At 36.5% G+C, this 12,586-nt stretch overlaps 1 protein-coding gene across 1 annotated transcript in view; it reads right to left on the bottom strand.

The window, feature by feature from the left end:
• LOC139150288 (xanthine dehydrogenase/oxidase-like) overlaps positions 1–12,586 on the bottom strand; it is a 54,310-nt gene that overhangs the window by 27,834 nt on the left and 13,890 nt on the right. The window contains exons 8-15 of the mRNA XM_070722578.1: positions 11,602–11,740; positions 8,910–9,077; positions 6,803–6,879; positions 5,667–5,760; positions 5,048–5,157; positions 4,395–4,579; positions 2,079–2,244; positions 500–586 (exon numbers count right to left, since the gene is read on the bottom strand). Coding sequence (XP_070578679.1) covers positions 500–586; positions 2,079–2,244; positions 4,395–4,579; positions 5,048–5,157; positions 5,667–5,760; positions 6,803–6,879; positions 8,910–9,077; positions 11,602–11,740 — 1,026 coding nt within the window. The remainder of the gene's footprint in view (positions 1–499; positions 587–2,078; positions 2,245–4,394; positions 4,580–5,047; positions 5,158–5,666; positions 5,761–6,802; positions 6,880–8,909; positions 9,078–11,601; positions 11,741–12,586) is intronic.

Raw genomic sequence — 12,586 nt, 5'->3', positions numbered from 1 at the left:
TCAGACCTAATCTATTGATTCCCTATTAACAAGAAAGGCTTGCTGTATATACCAATCCTACTCTTGACTTCTACCTGCCAAAGACTATGCAGGACACTGTAGCTTTTTCCTGAGGCCAAGGGTGTCCTAGATGGACTCATTTGATAATACCACTGTAAGAAGACAGATATATCAAGAAAAAAAATACGCAAATACTACACATCAGGCTGCCTATAATTGATTCATGTATATCATATTTGCTACAGAAAACAACAGCAACTCTTTTTGTCTAAACTTCTAAATAATAAAACATTGTGTACTATGTGGCCATATGAGTTGATTTAAGGACTGTTGACAGAGATACACATATATTTCAATAAATACAACATAGATATCCATTAACATACTGCAATGAGTGAAAATGCAAGACCTACATATAAACATATCACAACATCCTCCAAACTGAAAGCTTCTGAAGTGAGATCAATGCATACAAATGAACATCAAAAAGTTAATTCACCTGGTATAGCTGTGTACTTTCAATGACGTCTTTTTCAAATGATGAAAGGCTGCTCTTGAAGGATGATGGAACAGAGGTATCAACCACCTGAAAGTAGATTACAGCAAGTAATTATCTCATGTGGTGATGGCTGTATGCCATCTTTCATTTGATAACTAAGGTACATAGAATGTTGCGCTGAGAGGCAAACCATTGGCCCTAACTTCCCTTCTAATTTGCTTGTTTATCAATGACAGAATAAAGTGTGTTCATCAATAATTCTGCTTCCTGCAAATATTTGGCAACTATATTTAAAAAAACTTCCATAATAATATTAACAACTGGTATTCAATAGGCATGTTTGAAAACAGGAGTGCTATAAGTGCAATGCAAGAAACAGCAAAAACCATCTTAACCTCCACTTCTTGGGGATAAGGCCTAAAAAGACCTGACAGGCTGAGTAAACCTACGATAGTCAAGCAAAAATGTCTCTCATTTGAAAACATTTAAACATTCTGCAAATGTCACAAATTCTGGGCTGAACTAAGGTTCACCAGCTGATTATCATATTTGACTTCACTGATTATGAGAAGAAGCTGAGTAATGGGACACCATCTGGAAAGGTGAGAAACAGCAAAAAGTTGAGCAATTCCCTTAAAGAGCAGTTGGTTTGGCTGAATTTTAAGGAGCAAAATGTCGATTAAAAGTTTTAACAAAAAGTGTTTTCACCAGTGAAAGACAGTCCTCAATACTACTGTGAGTGGGCAGCATTAAAGCAGCAGCTTGCCATTTCGAATGAGATCTTGAGGCTGCATCTTCCAACTTCCAAAGTAATATGACATATTGGACAATTTTGCCCAAATCTAAGAACACCGATTAGTCAAAAAATTTACAAAATAGACATTGGAAACATGTTTGGTAAATTTGCCTACACCTGCCTGATTCTATACTGTAACAGTAATTGTTCATGTTTTCCACTCTCATTGTGATAAGTATATCACTGTGGCAACAAAGAGGTCTTGTTGTGCCTGAGGTCATCTCAGGTCATGCACGTTGAAGATAAACAATAGCAGGCACTGATTAAGAAGTTCCCACAGTTATGAACACAGAAGGATTAGAGGGGATTAACAAATTCATGGAATTCTTGTTGTGCGCTTTTGTTTTTAAATTGAAATACGCAACACTGATTTTTGTTGTAGTGCATTGCAAAACAGGTATACATGACCGCAAGATGACACTACTTGCTAAGTAGCCTGCCACTGGAGCACCAGCTAATCCCACTGACCATGAGACACAGCAGTTTTGATTATTTAACATATTAAGAAAAAGTGATGTAATATTTCGAGTGTGGCTAGCATTTTCTGACATGTATAAACCAAACCATGGTGAACATCAGTCATGAGGAACAAGATAAGAAAATCTATCTCAAGAGGGCGCACTTACTCCCTGCCCCAGAGCAATGGATCTTTCATTGATCTTTTCATACTCGATGTCAAGAGAATGCAGCATCAAGTGTATGGACAAATTCCCTGCCTGATTGATCCTGCCATATTGCTCAACTCTTTCATATGGAAATGATCAATTTTTCTCTATTGAATACCTCTTTTGCATTTAGTTCATCCAGCACACGCAAGTAAAATTTGAAGAAGAAACTGGCAGTCAGGGTTTTTCTATATTCAATCATACCACCAGGGGCAGACGGTGAAAGAGGCAGATCTTCACTCAGCAGTTGACACACTTCATCAATTAAACAATTGTCCCATTTTCTAACGGTACAAAAAATAAACAAAGCATAAACATGCATCAAAGTAAATAGTAAAAAAAAGAAGGCAACAGAACATTATAAGTGCATCAACTTAATATTAATTTTGTCAAAATGAAAAAGCATCACGACACTATATTACAGCTGGATGTGCAGCACAATATATAAAATATTGATCAGGCTTGCTCATTTGATACAAGTAGAAATTATCTCATTCTAAGATTTATCTAGCTCAAGCATAATTTGTTGGAAAAGCAGCTATATACCAATAAAATAATCAAAATGCAAACAAATTCATATCATAGTCCTTGCTAGGTTTTCTTTTAAAACCCAACTCTACTCAACTGCAATGATGTACAGTGTCACAGCCCCCTCTATATAGAATACTCAGTTTCTTTAAAGTCGGTTTCTCAGGCTTGGAGAAGACATAGTGAATGAAGTGAATGTGACAAGATCGGTACGATTATGATTTTGTCAGCCATATGTGCTGGCCGTTGTAAAGTGGCAAGAAAAACAGAGAAAAATACCGTCAAGGACACTATGTGCTCACATTCGGTTTGAATTGGTCCATTCAAGAAATATTTAAACCAGAAAAACAAGAATGACAAAAGCAGATAAGGTCTGCAACTTAGGTACTGTAAGGTCATCTTTAGGAACGGGCATATCAACTTCTATAGCAATGGGACAAGCAGATCCTAAATATTAAGCAAATGTCAACAAACACTTTGAGCAGAAAATTTATCTAATAACATCCCTCGGGACTTTTATACCAAATTACAAAGCTATCAGACAAGTAATTTTGAGAACAAGTTTTCTTGACCAAAAATGACAAAATTGTCTTAAAAATGCAAATTCGTATCTTTCAGGACAATTTCCACATATCTAACTATTGTCATCCCTGGACATCTGTATACCAAATATAAAAGCTGTCTGTCCAGCGGCTTTAAAACGAAAATATTTTTTAAGATTTTTTGACCAAAAATGACTAAAATTGCCCCGAAATATTAATTTTTCCAATCATGTCATAATTTCAACAAATTGGAAGGGTAACACACTTGCAAACATCTAACCTAAATATGAAAACAATTGGGCTGGCGGTTTCAGAGAAGAAGTACTTTTAACGTAAAATCAGAAAAATAACCAAAAAATTCAGCAAAAATACAAAATTCAAGATATCTTCACAATATTCACAAAACTGTATGAAGTTCACCTAAGGTAGTTGCACACAAATTTTCAAAGCAATCAAAACATCTGTTTTTGAGTTATTAATTCTATGCCATTTTCAAGCTCATTTGCATAATTTTAGCAATGCAACTTCATTTAAACAAAATCTGATCTATAGTCCAGGATGCATCCACAAACCAAATACCAAGCTGAAACGTGCAGCATACATACCGGTACACACATACATACAGACGCCACCAACTTCAGTTTATAGAATAACCTCACATTGGTATACCAAATGTAAGCTAAAAATAATAGCATAAACATTGGCTAAATAATATTGGTATTACCGAGTTGCCGAGTGTCTTTATGCATCTGGTACACTTCAGAGCATATATAGAACAATGTGAAAGATGCTGGTTACAATAATGCTATCATCATCAGCAGGTTAAAGTTCATGAGTCAAAATGGGGACATTTTGCCCTGATTTTGAAGTTTCAGGAGGCACATATTGCTTGAAATTTTAATACGTGCCACAATACATACACTATTTTCACATAATAGTACTTACTGAGATGAAGATGGTGCTGTCTATGAAATGATGAATGCTTTTGAAGCAATGATGAGTCAATTTTCATTTCAGGGTGAACAAAGATTTAACCCTTTGAGTGCTGTAATTTTTCCCACCAAAATTATAGTGCAACAATTTTCTTTTTTTATAAATTTTTCTGTAATTTTTTGGTAATTTTGGACCATATGGACACCACATTCCATTGACTATACTGTTTTTAGCAAAATTCTAGCAAAAATCTGAAAAAAAATTGACTGGTGTATATTTTGTGAAGGTGACAAAAGTTGACTTTGGCGCTCAAAGGGTTAAAAGAGAATCCAACAAAGCATAGAGGGTAGCTGCTGCTTCATTAATTTGGGTGGTTACAACATTTGACTTACTGTGATGGCATTCACATTTCACAATGCATCTAATCTTACCTTCCTATGAGGGCTGTCATTGTTTTCTTTGCCATGACAGTTGTTGGCGCCATCCCACCATAGCTGATAGCTAAGTCTGATATGATATTTGTACCATTCTCAAAGGCTACTCTCATACCGGCATTCACAATGGCAATGTCATCTTCACGCCTTGGAGATTGTTTATACCCATAAAAATACTCATTCTGTTATTAAGAGAGGGGAAGGAAGAGAGAGAGAGAGAGAGAAGAGAGAGAGAGAGAGAGAGAGAGAGAGAGAGAGAGAGAGAGAGAGAGAAAGGAGTGTATCAGAAAGGATGAAATAAAATACTTGCAAATATTGACAGACTTATTACCAGAATTCAAAGCATATTTATTTTGTTGTAACTGAACTCCATCAATTTAATTGCTGTATTGACTTGCAAATATTGAAAAACTTATCAATAAAATTATTTCACTGTTACTGACACCACCAATGTAATTGATTCAATACTGGTTTCATGACCCTCACTTTTTAGGGAATTATAATTATACTTTCTATTACCAAAATAACACCTGACAGTAATAGCTTGACATGGTTGACATGTTATATAGACTGACAATGGTATAGTTTTCACTGCTATGAAAACTTTACATGAAAGACCTTTTGATGTATTTTCCTTCAAAATTTATAACCTCTTTTGTATGTGGCATATGAATAGACAGCAGCAGTTCCTTTGGTTCAACCACAGTCTTCCTGTAACCAGTGAAAAAATTGTCATCCATTGTGACTTGTCTGGTTCCATCTGAAAAGCAAACAAATTGGAGTAATGAACATTTGAAATGAGTTTCAGCCATAGAACAGATACCAAGGTACCCCCATGCACTTGACATCATGTTCTGGTGTATATGACATACATGAAAGCATGTTACATTGTCATGTAATTCTGAATGCTGTAACAGCAAACATTGCAATGGTTCATTTTGCTGCAGCCGTTTTGCTGTGCGAAAACTCCTTACATGGTTGAACCATAAATACTGGATCACTTTGAAAATTGCTGCTGTAAAAAAGCACCACTGCTTGAGAATCTCCATCTGGACCTATGAAATGGCATGTTTTCGAATTTAATGTTGCAATTAACTTGAATATTTCAATCTATTTCCATGACACTTTGGTAGGAGAAATTTCAAACACATATGTATGTACAGTGAAATTGCCATCTTAAGATCCTTTCCACATGATCATGAGTAAATCAGACATTAAGAAAAGAAAAATATGTGTAGTGCAGAAACAGCAGATATTCTGATAACTTACTTCTGGAAACTAGCTTTACTTTACAACCAGCTGCTAGAAAGAGCGGATTGAGATCAGATATGGGACTGGCTGTCATGATGTTGCCCCCAACAGCCTACAAATTAAATGCAACAGCATAATAAAAATAGTGTATAAACAACATTTTGAAAATGATAAACATATCATTTGAATAAATCTTGATCATAATCATAACTTTTGAAGTGCAGGTGTATGTTTACTCGACAGAGATTAATATCTGTTGATAAGGGCTCGATAAAAGGAATCTTTCCCATAATTCCCGTATTTCCCCTTTGAAAGGAGCTAAAACGCATCAGTATTGCTACAAAGGAAATGACAATTGGGTATTGATCAACAGATATAGTGACCGGTACAGGATACTTAAGAAGTCAAAGTCATTCAAACATCAACAAACTTTGCTTATACATCACCAATTTTTTCAAATTATTGTTTGATTATATATTTTATGATTCATAACCCCAACCTGTGACAAATTTTGCAGAGCAAATTCAAGGGTTCTTTTCTATGTAATGATAGGACATGAAAGTTTTGATGTAAAGAGTATTTGACAGAATAGTGTTGCAGCCGGGATGCACCCTTGCAACAATGTCCCCCAAAAGCAACCCATTGTTCCGCATTTTCTGATACTGCGGTAACCTTGGGTGCACTCATGAGTCACTGTGTTGGGTGTAGTCTGCAAGTAATACCCGATACTGGCAATGACCTATGTTTTGGATGATGATTTTAAGGCTTTTATTTTCATACTTTCAGAGCTGTGATTAGAAGTAATTAAAATGCTGCACTAGATATTATATTTGGCGTGTAGTCCGACTGAGCTTTCTGATTGGCAACAGATATGGTATACTAGCTGCTACAATTACATGCTGGTCGAAATTCAAGCATAGTGAAGTGATCCTGGTACCTTGAAATTTTGTTTTGTGAACTAATTTGTACAAAATAATACCAAATTTGATTAACAACTGATGCATGTTGTCCCAAAATGTGCAAAATGTCCAAAAACTATGGTTGGGGACACTATGACACGTTTATGAAATGTTGAAATATTCTGCTGTGCAAAAGAAAGTCCATTGGATTAACTATTTATGAACACTATAATGTTTAAAACTGCAGATACTTACTGAAACATTTCGAATCTGATGACCAGCAAACCATCGCAACATATCAACCACAGCAGAAAACATTCGACTTTTGTATTCTGGAATAGATGATAATACATTGTGACAGTGATAGTATACAAAGGACGTGCTACTTTGTGTCTAGGTAACAAAACACCTGGAATAAGTTGCTTTAATTATCTTTAATTCAAGCTTTTATTTATAGTACGTTTATTGAAACCTTCTGAACCGATATTTGCATGAGTATACAGCACTAATCTATCAAAGAGGCAACACACAGGATGTGAAGGTAACCAGCAGACTCAAAGTTACAAGGCCCTTGTATACTCTGATTCTAACACTGCTCATCTCTGTTTTATAAAGTCTGTGTTTTGAAACAGTGTGTGAGCAGAACAGGGTTGGTATCATGATGGCTACCGCTGGATAGTTACTACCCTTGAATTGGAGCAAGAAGTAGGAATTACTGGTAGGTTTTGAAAGGGGGTCAACATCCAGGGATCAAGTATTCTGGAGCCAATTAAGCAGTCCTATAACTTATATAATTTCCATATTTTTACTTTCTCTGCTACATCTAAAATTTCATACAGGTGTATGATCATCAGACGTCAAAATAAGAAAAATTTCATGACATGAAGTCTTTAACCATGCACTAGATGTGGATGCATGAAAAAACTTCAGCAGATTGGGTTACCGTCTTTTCAACGAGCAAAGAAGCCAATCACCCGGCCAATATGCAAATGAGTACTTCTCCTCATAAATCTGATCAATTTGAAATTTTGACCGATGTACACCACGCTCACTAATCACACAATCAAAAATTTTGCACATTATTATACACCTACTGCCGTAACCTATGGGAGTTTGTCCGTCCAATAACTTTCGTATTTTGTATACCGTAGTACGCGAAGTCCCGAATACGGGAGACGCGCGACGCGCATGTTTGACCTTTGACCTAGTGATTATCGGATGTAAACAAACTATTTTACGGTGAGTATAGACATAATAACAACTTCCACCAAAAATGTATTCATAGTATAGGGTTTAAAACACGCTAAACACAAAACTGAGTCTAAATGCAATTGATTTTTATTTTAAAAAACTAATTAATTGAAAACATTCAGCAAAGTTTGCTTGTACCATGTGTACTGCACTGAAAATTAATTGGCTTCGTGCCAATGCAAGGGACTTGTACTACGGAGCAGTAGGTGAATTTTTGTGGACACAATGGGCAGACGAAGCAGACGATAAATTACCTTAGAATTAGTTTATACGGACGATTAATGGAGGGAGGTGTATAATAGTAGAGTTATACACAAAATACGGCCCTGTATAGACTCGGGCTCAGTGAGTGACGTATTGGACGAGCCGAAGGCGAGTCCAATACGTCACATGCACTTGTGTGTAAGATGTTTGTGTATTTCTTTATAGTTCATCATGAAAGAAAACGAAATCTCTGAACAAAAGGTCTGAGAGATGTAAACATGTATTGGGATATAAATAACAACCACCTTTGTACTTTGCTGCTGATTCACTGACATGAATTCTATGGCATTTAGCAAACCACTGATCACCAGTATCAATTACCGGTGTGTAACTTGAAACTTGCATATGTACAATAAGTACTTACACAAGAGCTTGCTAGGTCAAGAAATTGTTTTGAGGTACACTTTCAAAAACTTTCACTGTTTTCTTTACCATCAAAACTAAAGCTGACATCAACACTCAATGGTGAAAAGAAAAGTTTTTGAAATCTGACAAATCCCAGGGGGACTGATTTTATTGGCCTGTCAAAACTTCAGATTAATTGTGAAGTGAAACATAAGCACAACAATATGGTAAAGTTACTATACATTTATTAAATTCCTGTATTGCTATATTATGATTTGAAAGCATGGAAAAAAAATTTTTAAAATATGGAAATGTTAAAATGCAATGAATAAAATTAACTTTTTACACACTTTGATATTGATTTGATCAGAAAATTAATCTAATAACAGTCTACGATTAACTAGTTGAATTGCTTATAAGCTTAAGCTCTCGGAATCCCAAGGCACTTGTCGGCACTTTTGAAGTTGTTTTATTAGGTGCTCACTGCCGTAAACACCCTTACCTGGCAGCTGTCTGATTTGCTCCTTCAAGACTTGATCAATTGTGGTCAGTGACACCGAGGCACCAAAAGTAACCCCATGATCCTTGATTTCTACCTTCTTCAGCTCTGATACATGGGATGGCACGATATAAACTGGATAATACTGATTCTTGAATTTCACTTCAACACCTGAAATATGGAGATACAATGTCCATATAAAATAACGTAGCACCAATTTATTGGAACTGAAGGGCACACACCATTGACTACGAAGGCTGGTGTTAATGGATCATAAGGTACAAATGTATTGATCCTGATCAGCTTAAAGGGAAACCTAAGTCAACCGACATTGACCGTTTATCTCTTCCAAAATTACCCTTGAATAAATGCAGCTCAAATTTGCAACATAATTGCACGCGCCGACGACTACGGAGCGACGAAAAGAGACATTGAAGTAGACGACATTTATGGAAATGAGCTCGGAATCCCATGGGCGCGAAAGGGCTCATGGGAGGAGCATGCGTGACGTCATCAGCGATACACGAATGTGTGTGACAGCCTACCAAAGCATTGGAGTCTATGACTGCAGGAGTGCAGTTCTGCACGTTACGACTCTTTAATGCTCAGTAGCATAAAAAATAGTTAACTGTTGTTCAGTTGAGTGCAAAAATCACTCAGGGAAGAACAAACGGAGTCAGCTTTTACCGTGTCTTCCCACAGAACAGCTTTTTCGAAGACAGTGGCTAGTGGCGAGTTTAAAAATCTGTAAAAGATACAACGTTTATGTTCTAATTCTTTCAGGATGATTGTTTTATAAGGGATTTCGGGATTCTGATACCGATACAAGACGATACTACACAATGCAGTTCGTATCTTGACATGCTGAGTCAGCCTACTATCGCCGGTTTTAACCAGATAAATATTAATATTGGCGATTTCGGGACACTAAAATCCGAAGACGAAAGCGTCTCTTATCTTGACATCCCGGTTCTGCCAAATCTCCGATTTATAACCAATAAATATAGGCAATTTCGGGACTATACCTTGTAATATTGATATTACAAGATATTGGAATGACTTTTTGCCTACTGTGTCTCGGCACGCCGGGTGTGAGAAATCGCCGATATTATATTTACCCGATAAATATCAATTGCGCCGGAACTCCTAGGCTAATATCGATACCAGACGATCCTAGATTTACTTGCACTGTGTGGTGTTGGCATGCCGGGTCTACGAAATCACGGATATTTATCCGATAAATATCGGCGACTTAGGACTTTTAACTCTGATACTAGACGATACTTTGTCAAATCATGGGTAAATATCCGATGTATATCAGAGATTTCACCACCTAACAGATCTGACCACCCGAATACCTCTGTCCGACTCTTAGTTCAAAAATAGCATCCATGGCCGGAAGTCAAGAATACTGAATGTTTTACATTATTAGATTTATTAATGCACGAAATACATTTTTTACATGTAAAGCATTTTTTTTCATTAAATGTCCACACGGGACTTCGTCGAGAGGGCCGATCGGATATCATCGGGACTCGGGAGGCCCTTGCACAAATTACATTCTTTACATGTAAACATTTTTACTTGGCGATCGGGACTTGAACAGAGGACATATCGGAAATCATCGGGAGTTTGGGCTGGTCTTGTATGAAACACATTCCTTACAACAAGCTTTAAGACGATACTATTTTTTAAATAGCGGGCAAATATTCATTATATCGGCGATTTCATCACTTTGTAGATCTGAGTAAGTCCGACTTCCTAAGTTCAACACCAGCTTCGAAAAACAGACGACACTATAATAGATTTGTCAAATCGCGAATAAATATTTTCTGATACATATCGGAGATTTCGCAACCTTAAAGATCTGGCCAAGCTCGACTTACACGGTAACACATACAATCAGTCAATCATTCCGTATCATTCACGAACCAAAAATTAATTTTAAGCGACTGATACAGAAAACTCTGTTTTAGAAACGTAGCGTTGAAGGATCGCAGGGTCACTCAGTCTCTCCAATCCAGTTCGGGGTCTGTACAAGCACAGTGACTCCCTCCGCTGAATCATACACAAAACGCAAGCAATGAACGATGTTTTGAGATGCTTTCTAATTATTACATATCTTGGACAGGTTCAGTTTAGTATGGTTTGATTTCAGTCAGGGAAAAGTAATACTCGATGTCAGAAATATCGCTGTCCGAACTCTCCATAGTCGTTTACGAACGCGCTGAACTGTTCACAGTACTCCTCCAGCTGCAAGCTACAATCGTCTGTATCGCCAATGACGTCACGCACGCTTCTCCTATGAGCCCTTTCGTGCCCATGGAATTCCGGACTCATTTCCATAAATGTCGTCTACTTGAACTTCTCTTTTCGTCGCCCCGTAGTCGTCAGCGCGTGCAATTATGTTGCAAATTTGAGCTGTATTTTACTCAAGGGTGGTTTTGGAAGGGATAAACTGTCAAAGTCGCTGGACTTAGGTTTCCCTTTAAATAATGATTGGGGCTAAAATAATAGACACAAAAGAATGGGCATGTTCATATTAAGATACATATCTTTCAGATCCTGTCTCTTCTTACTTGTCAAAATCATCCCATTTAGGAACCCTACAACCTGCCGTTACCTATGTTTAACACCACTGAATGTTACAGGTGTATCTTGCCTTCCTTCAATCCAAATCTCGGTATTGCCTTACCTACTTCAGTATTACCGTTCACAATTTTGGCATGAGGATATTGACTTTTCCAATCTAACAGCTCACTGAGAGTGCTTGGTCTTAGCCACTTGACTCTGTCACTACAGAACTGTATACTTCTGTTGTACTTGTCTGTGTTCTAACAACAAAAAACAAACAAACAAAACTGAAATGAAACCAGTCCTCGAGGGCAAATTTTTCTTTAGGAAAATTCTGTTATATTTGCTTACTTTTTTCAGCAAAAAGTATGTACAAACTATTATACTACACAAAATTCAATATGACATTATAAATAATCCATGTGGGGAAAACATCAATTTTAGATGACTTGAAATCCTTACACCATTTACTCCCTTTTAAAATATTTCATATTACGGGCAAAAAACTGAGCTGTTCCGATAACCTGACCTACCCTATTTTTTGCCTGCCAACCCTAAACTTTTTAGAGCTAAGTAAACACGGAAGTAAAATAAAGAAAGAACGAAAAAACCGTAAATCATGTGTTCGTTACCTGGCATTTGATTTTTGCTCAAACTAGAATGTCTTTTATGTTTCTATTCCTTTTATATGTATGATACGTTTTTCTGGAAATGTTGTGGCCAGTGTTTGATCGCACTATAAACCCCTGAAAAGTGCATATTTAAAAATAAAAATATTTTGGAAAAATCCCTGCCAACCTACCTATCCTATTTTGAAAACCATGTTATCGGAACAGCACTATTTATTTTTTGGCCTAATACAAAACATACTTCTCATCAGTTTTTGGCAATGGATTAATGTAAATAATCAAGCTTTAAAGTCATTCTGTCATGTACAGTAGAATGTCTTTTTCACTTTTTAATAGGCCAATTTGTATGTGTACTTTTTAAATCTTTGTGAATTTTTTATTGTAAGAGTTCAAATTGTCTGTACTTGCTAAGGAATCTGGTTGCAAAAATTCAATTAATAAACGATAAAAAACAATGATAATGATAATTAAAAATAA

Source organism: Ptychodera flava, chromosome 14, assembly GCF_041260155.1.
Source record: "Ptychodera flava strain L36383 chromosome 14, AS_Pfla_20210202, whole genome shotgun sequence".
Taxonomy (NCBI): domain Eukaryota; kingdom Metazoa; phylum Hemichordata; class Enteropneusta; family Ptychoderidae; genus Ptychodera; species Ptychodera flava.
Note: the sequence above shows the minus strand (reverse complement) of the source record. Positions and strands in the feature narration are given on the sequence as shown.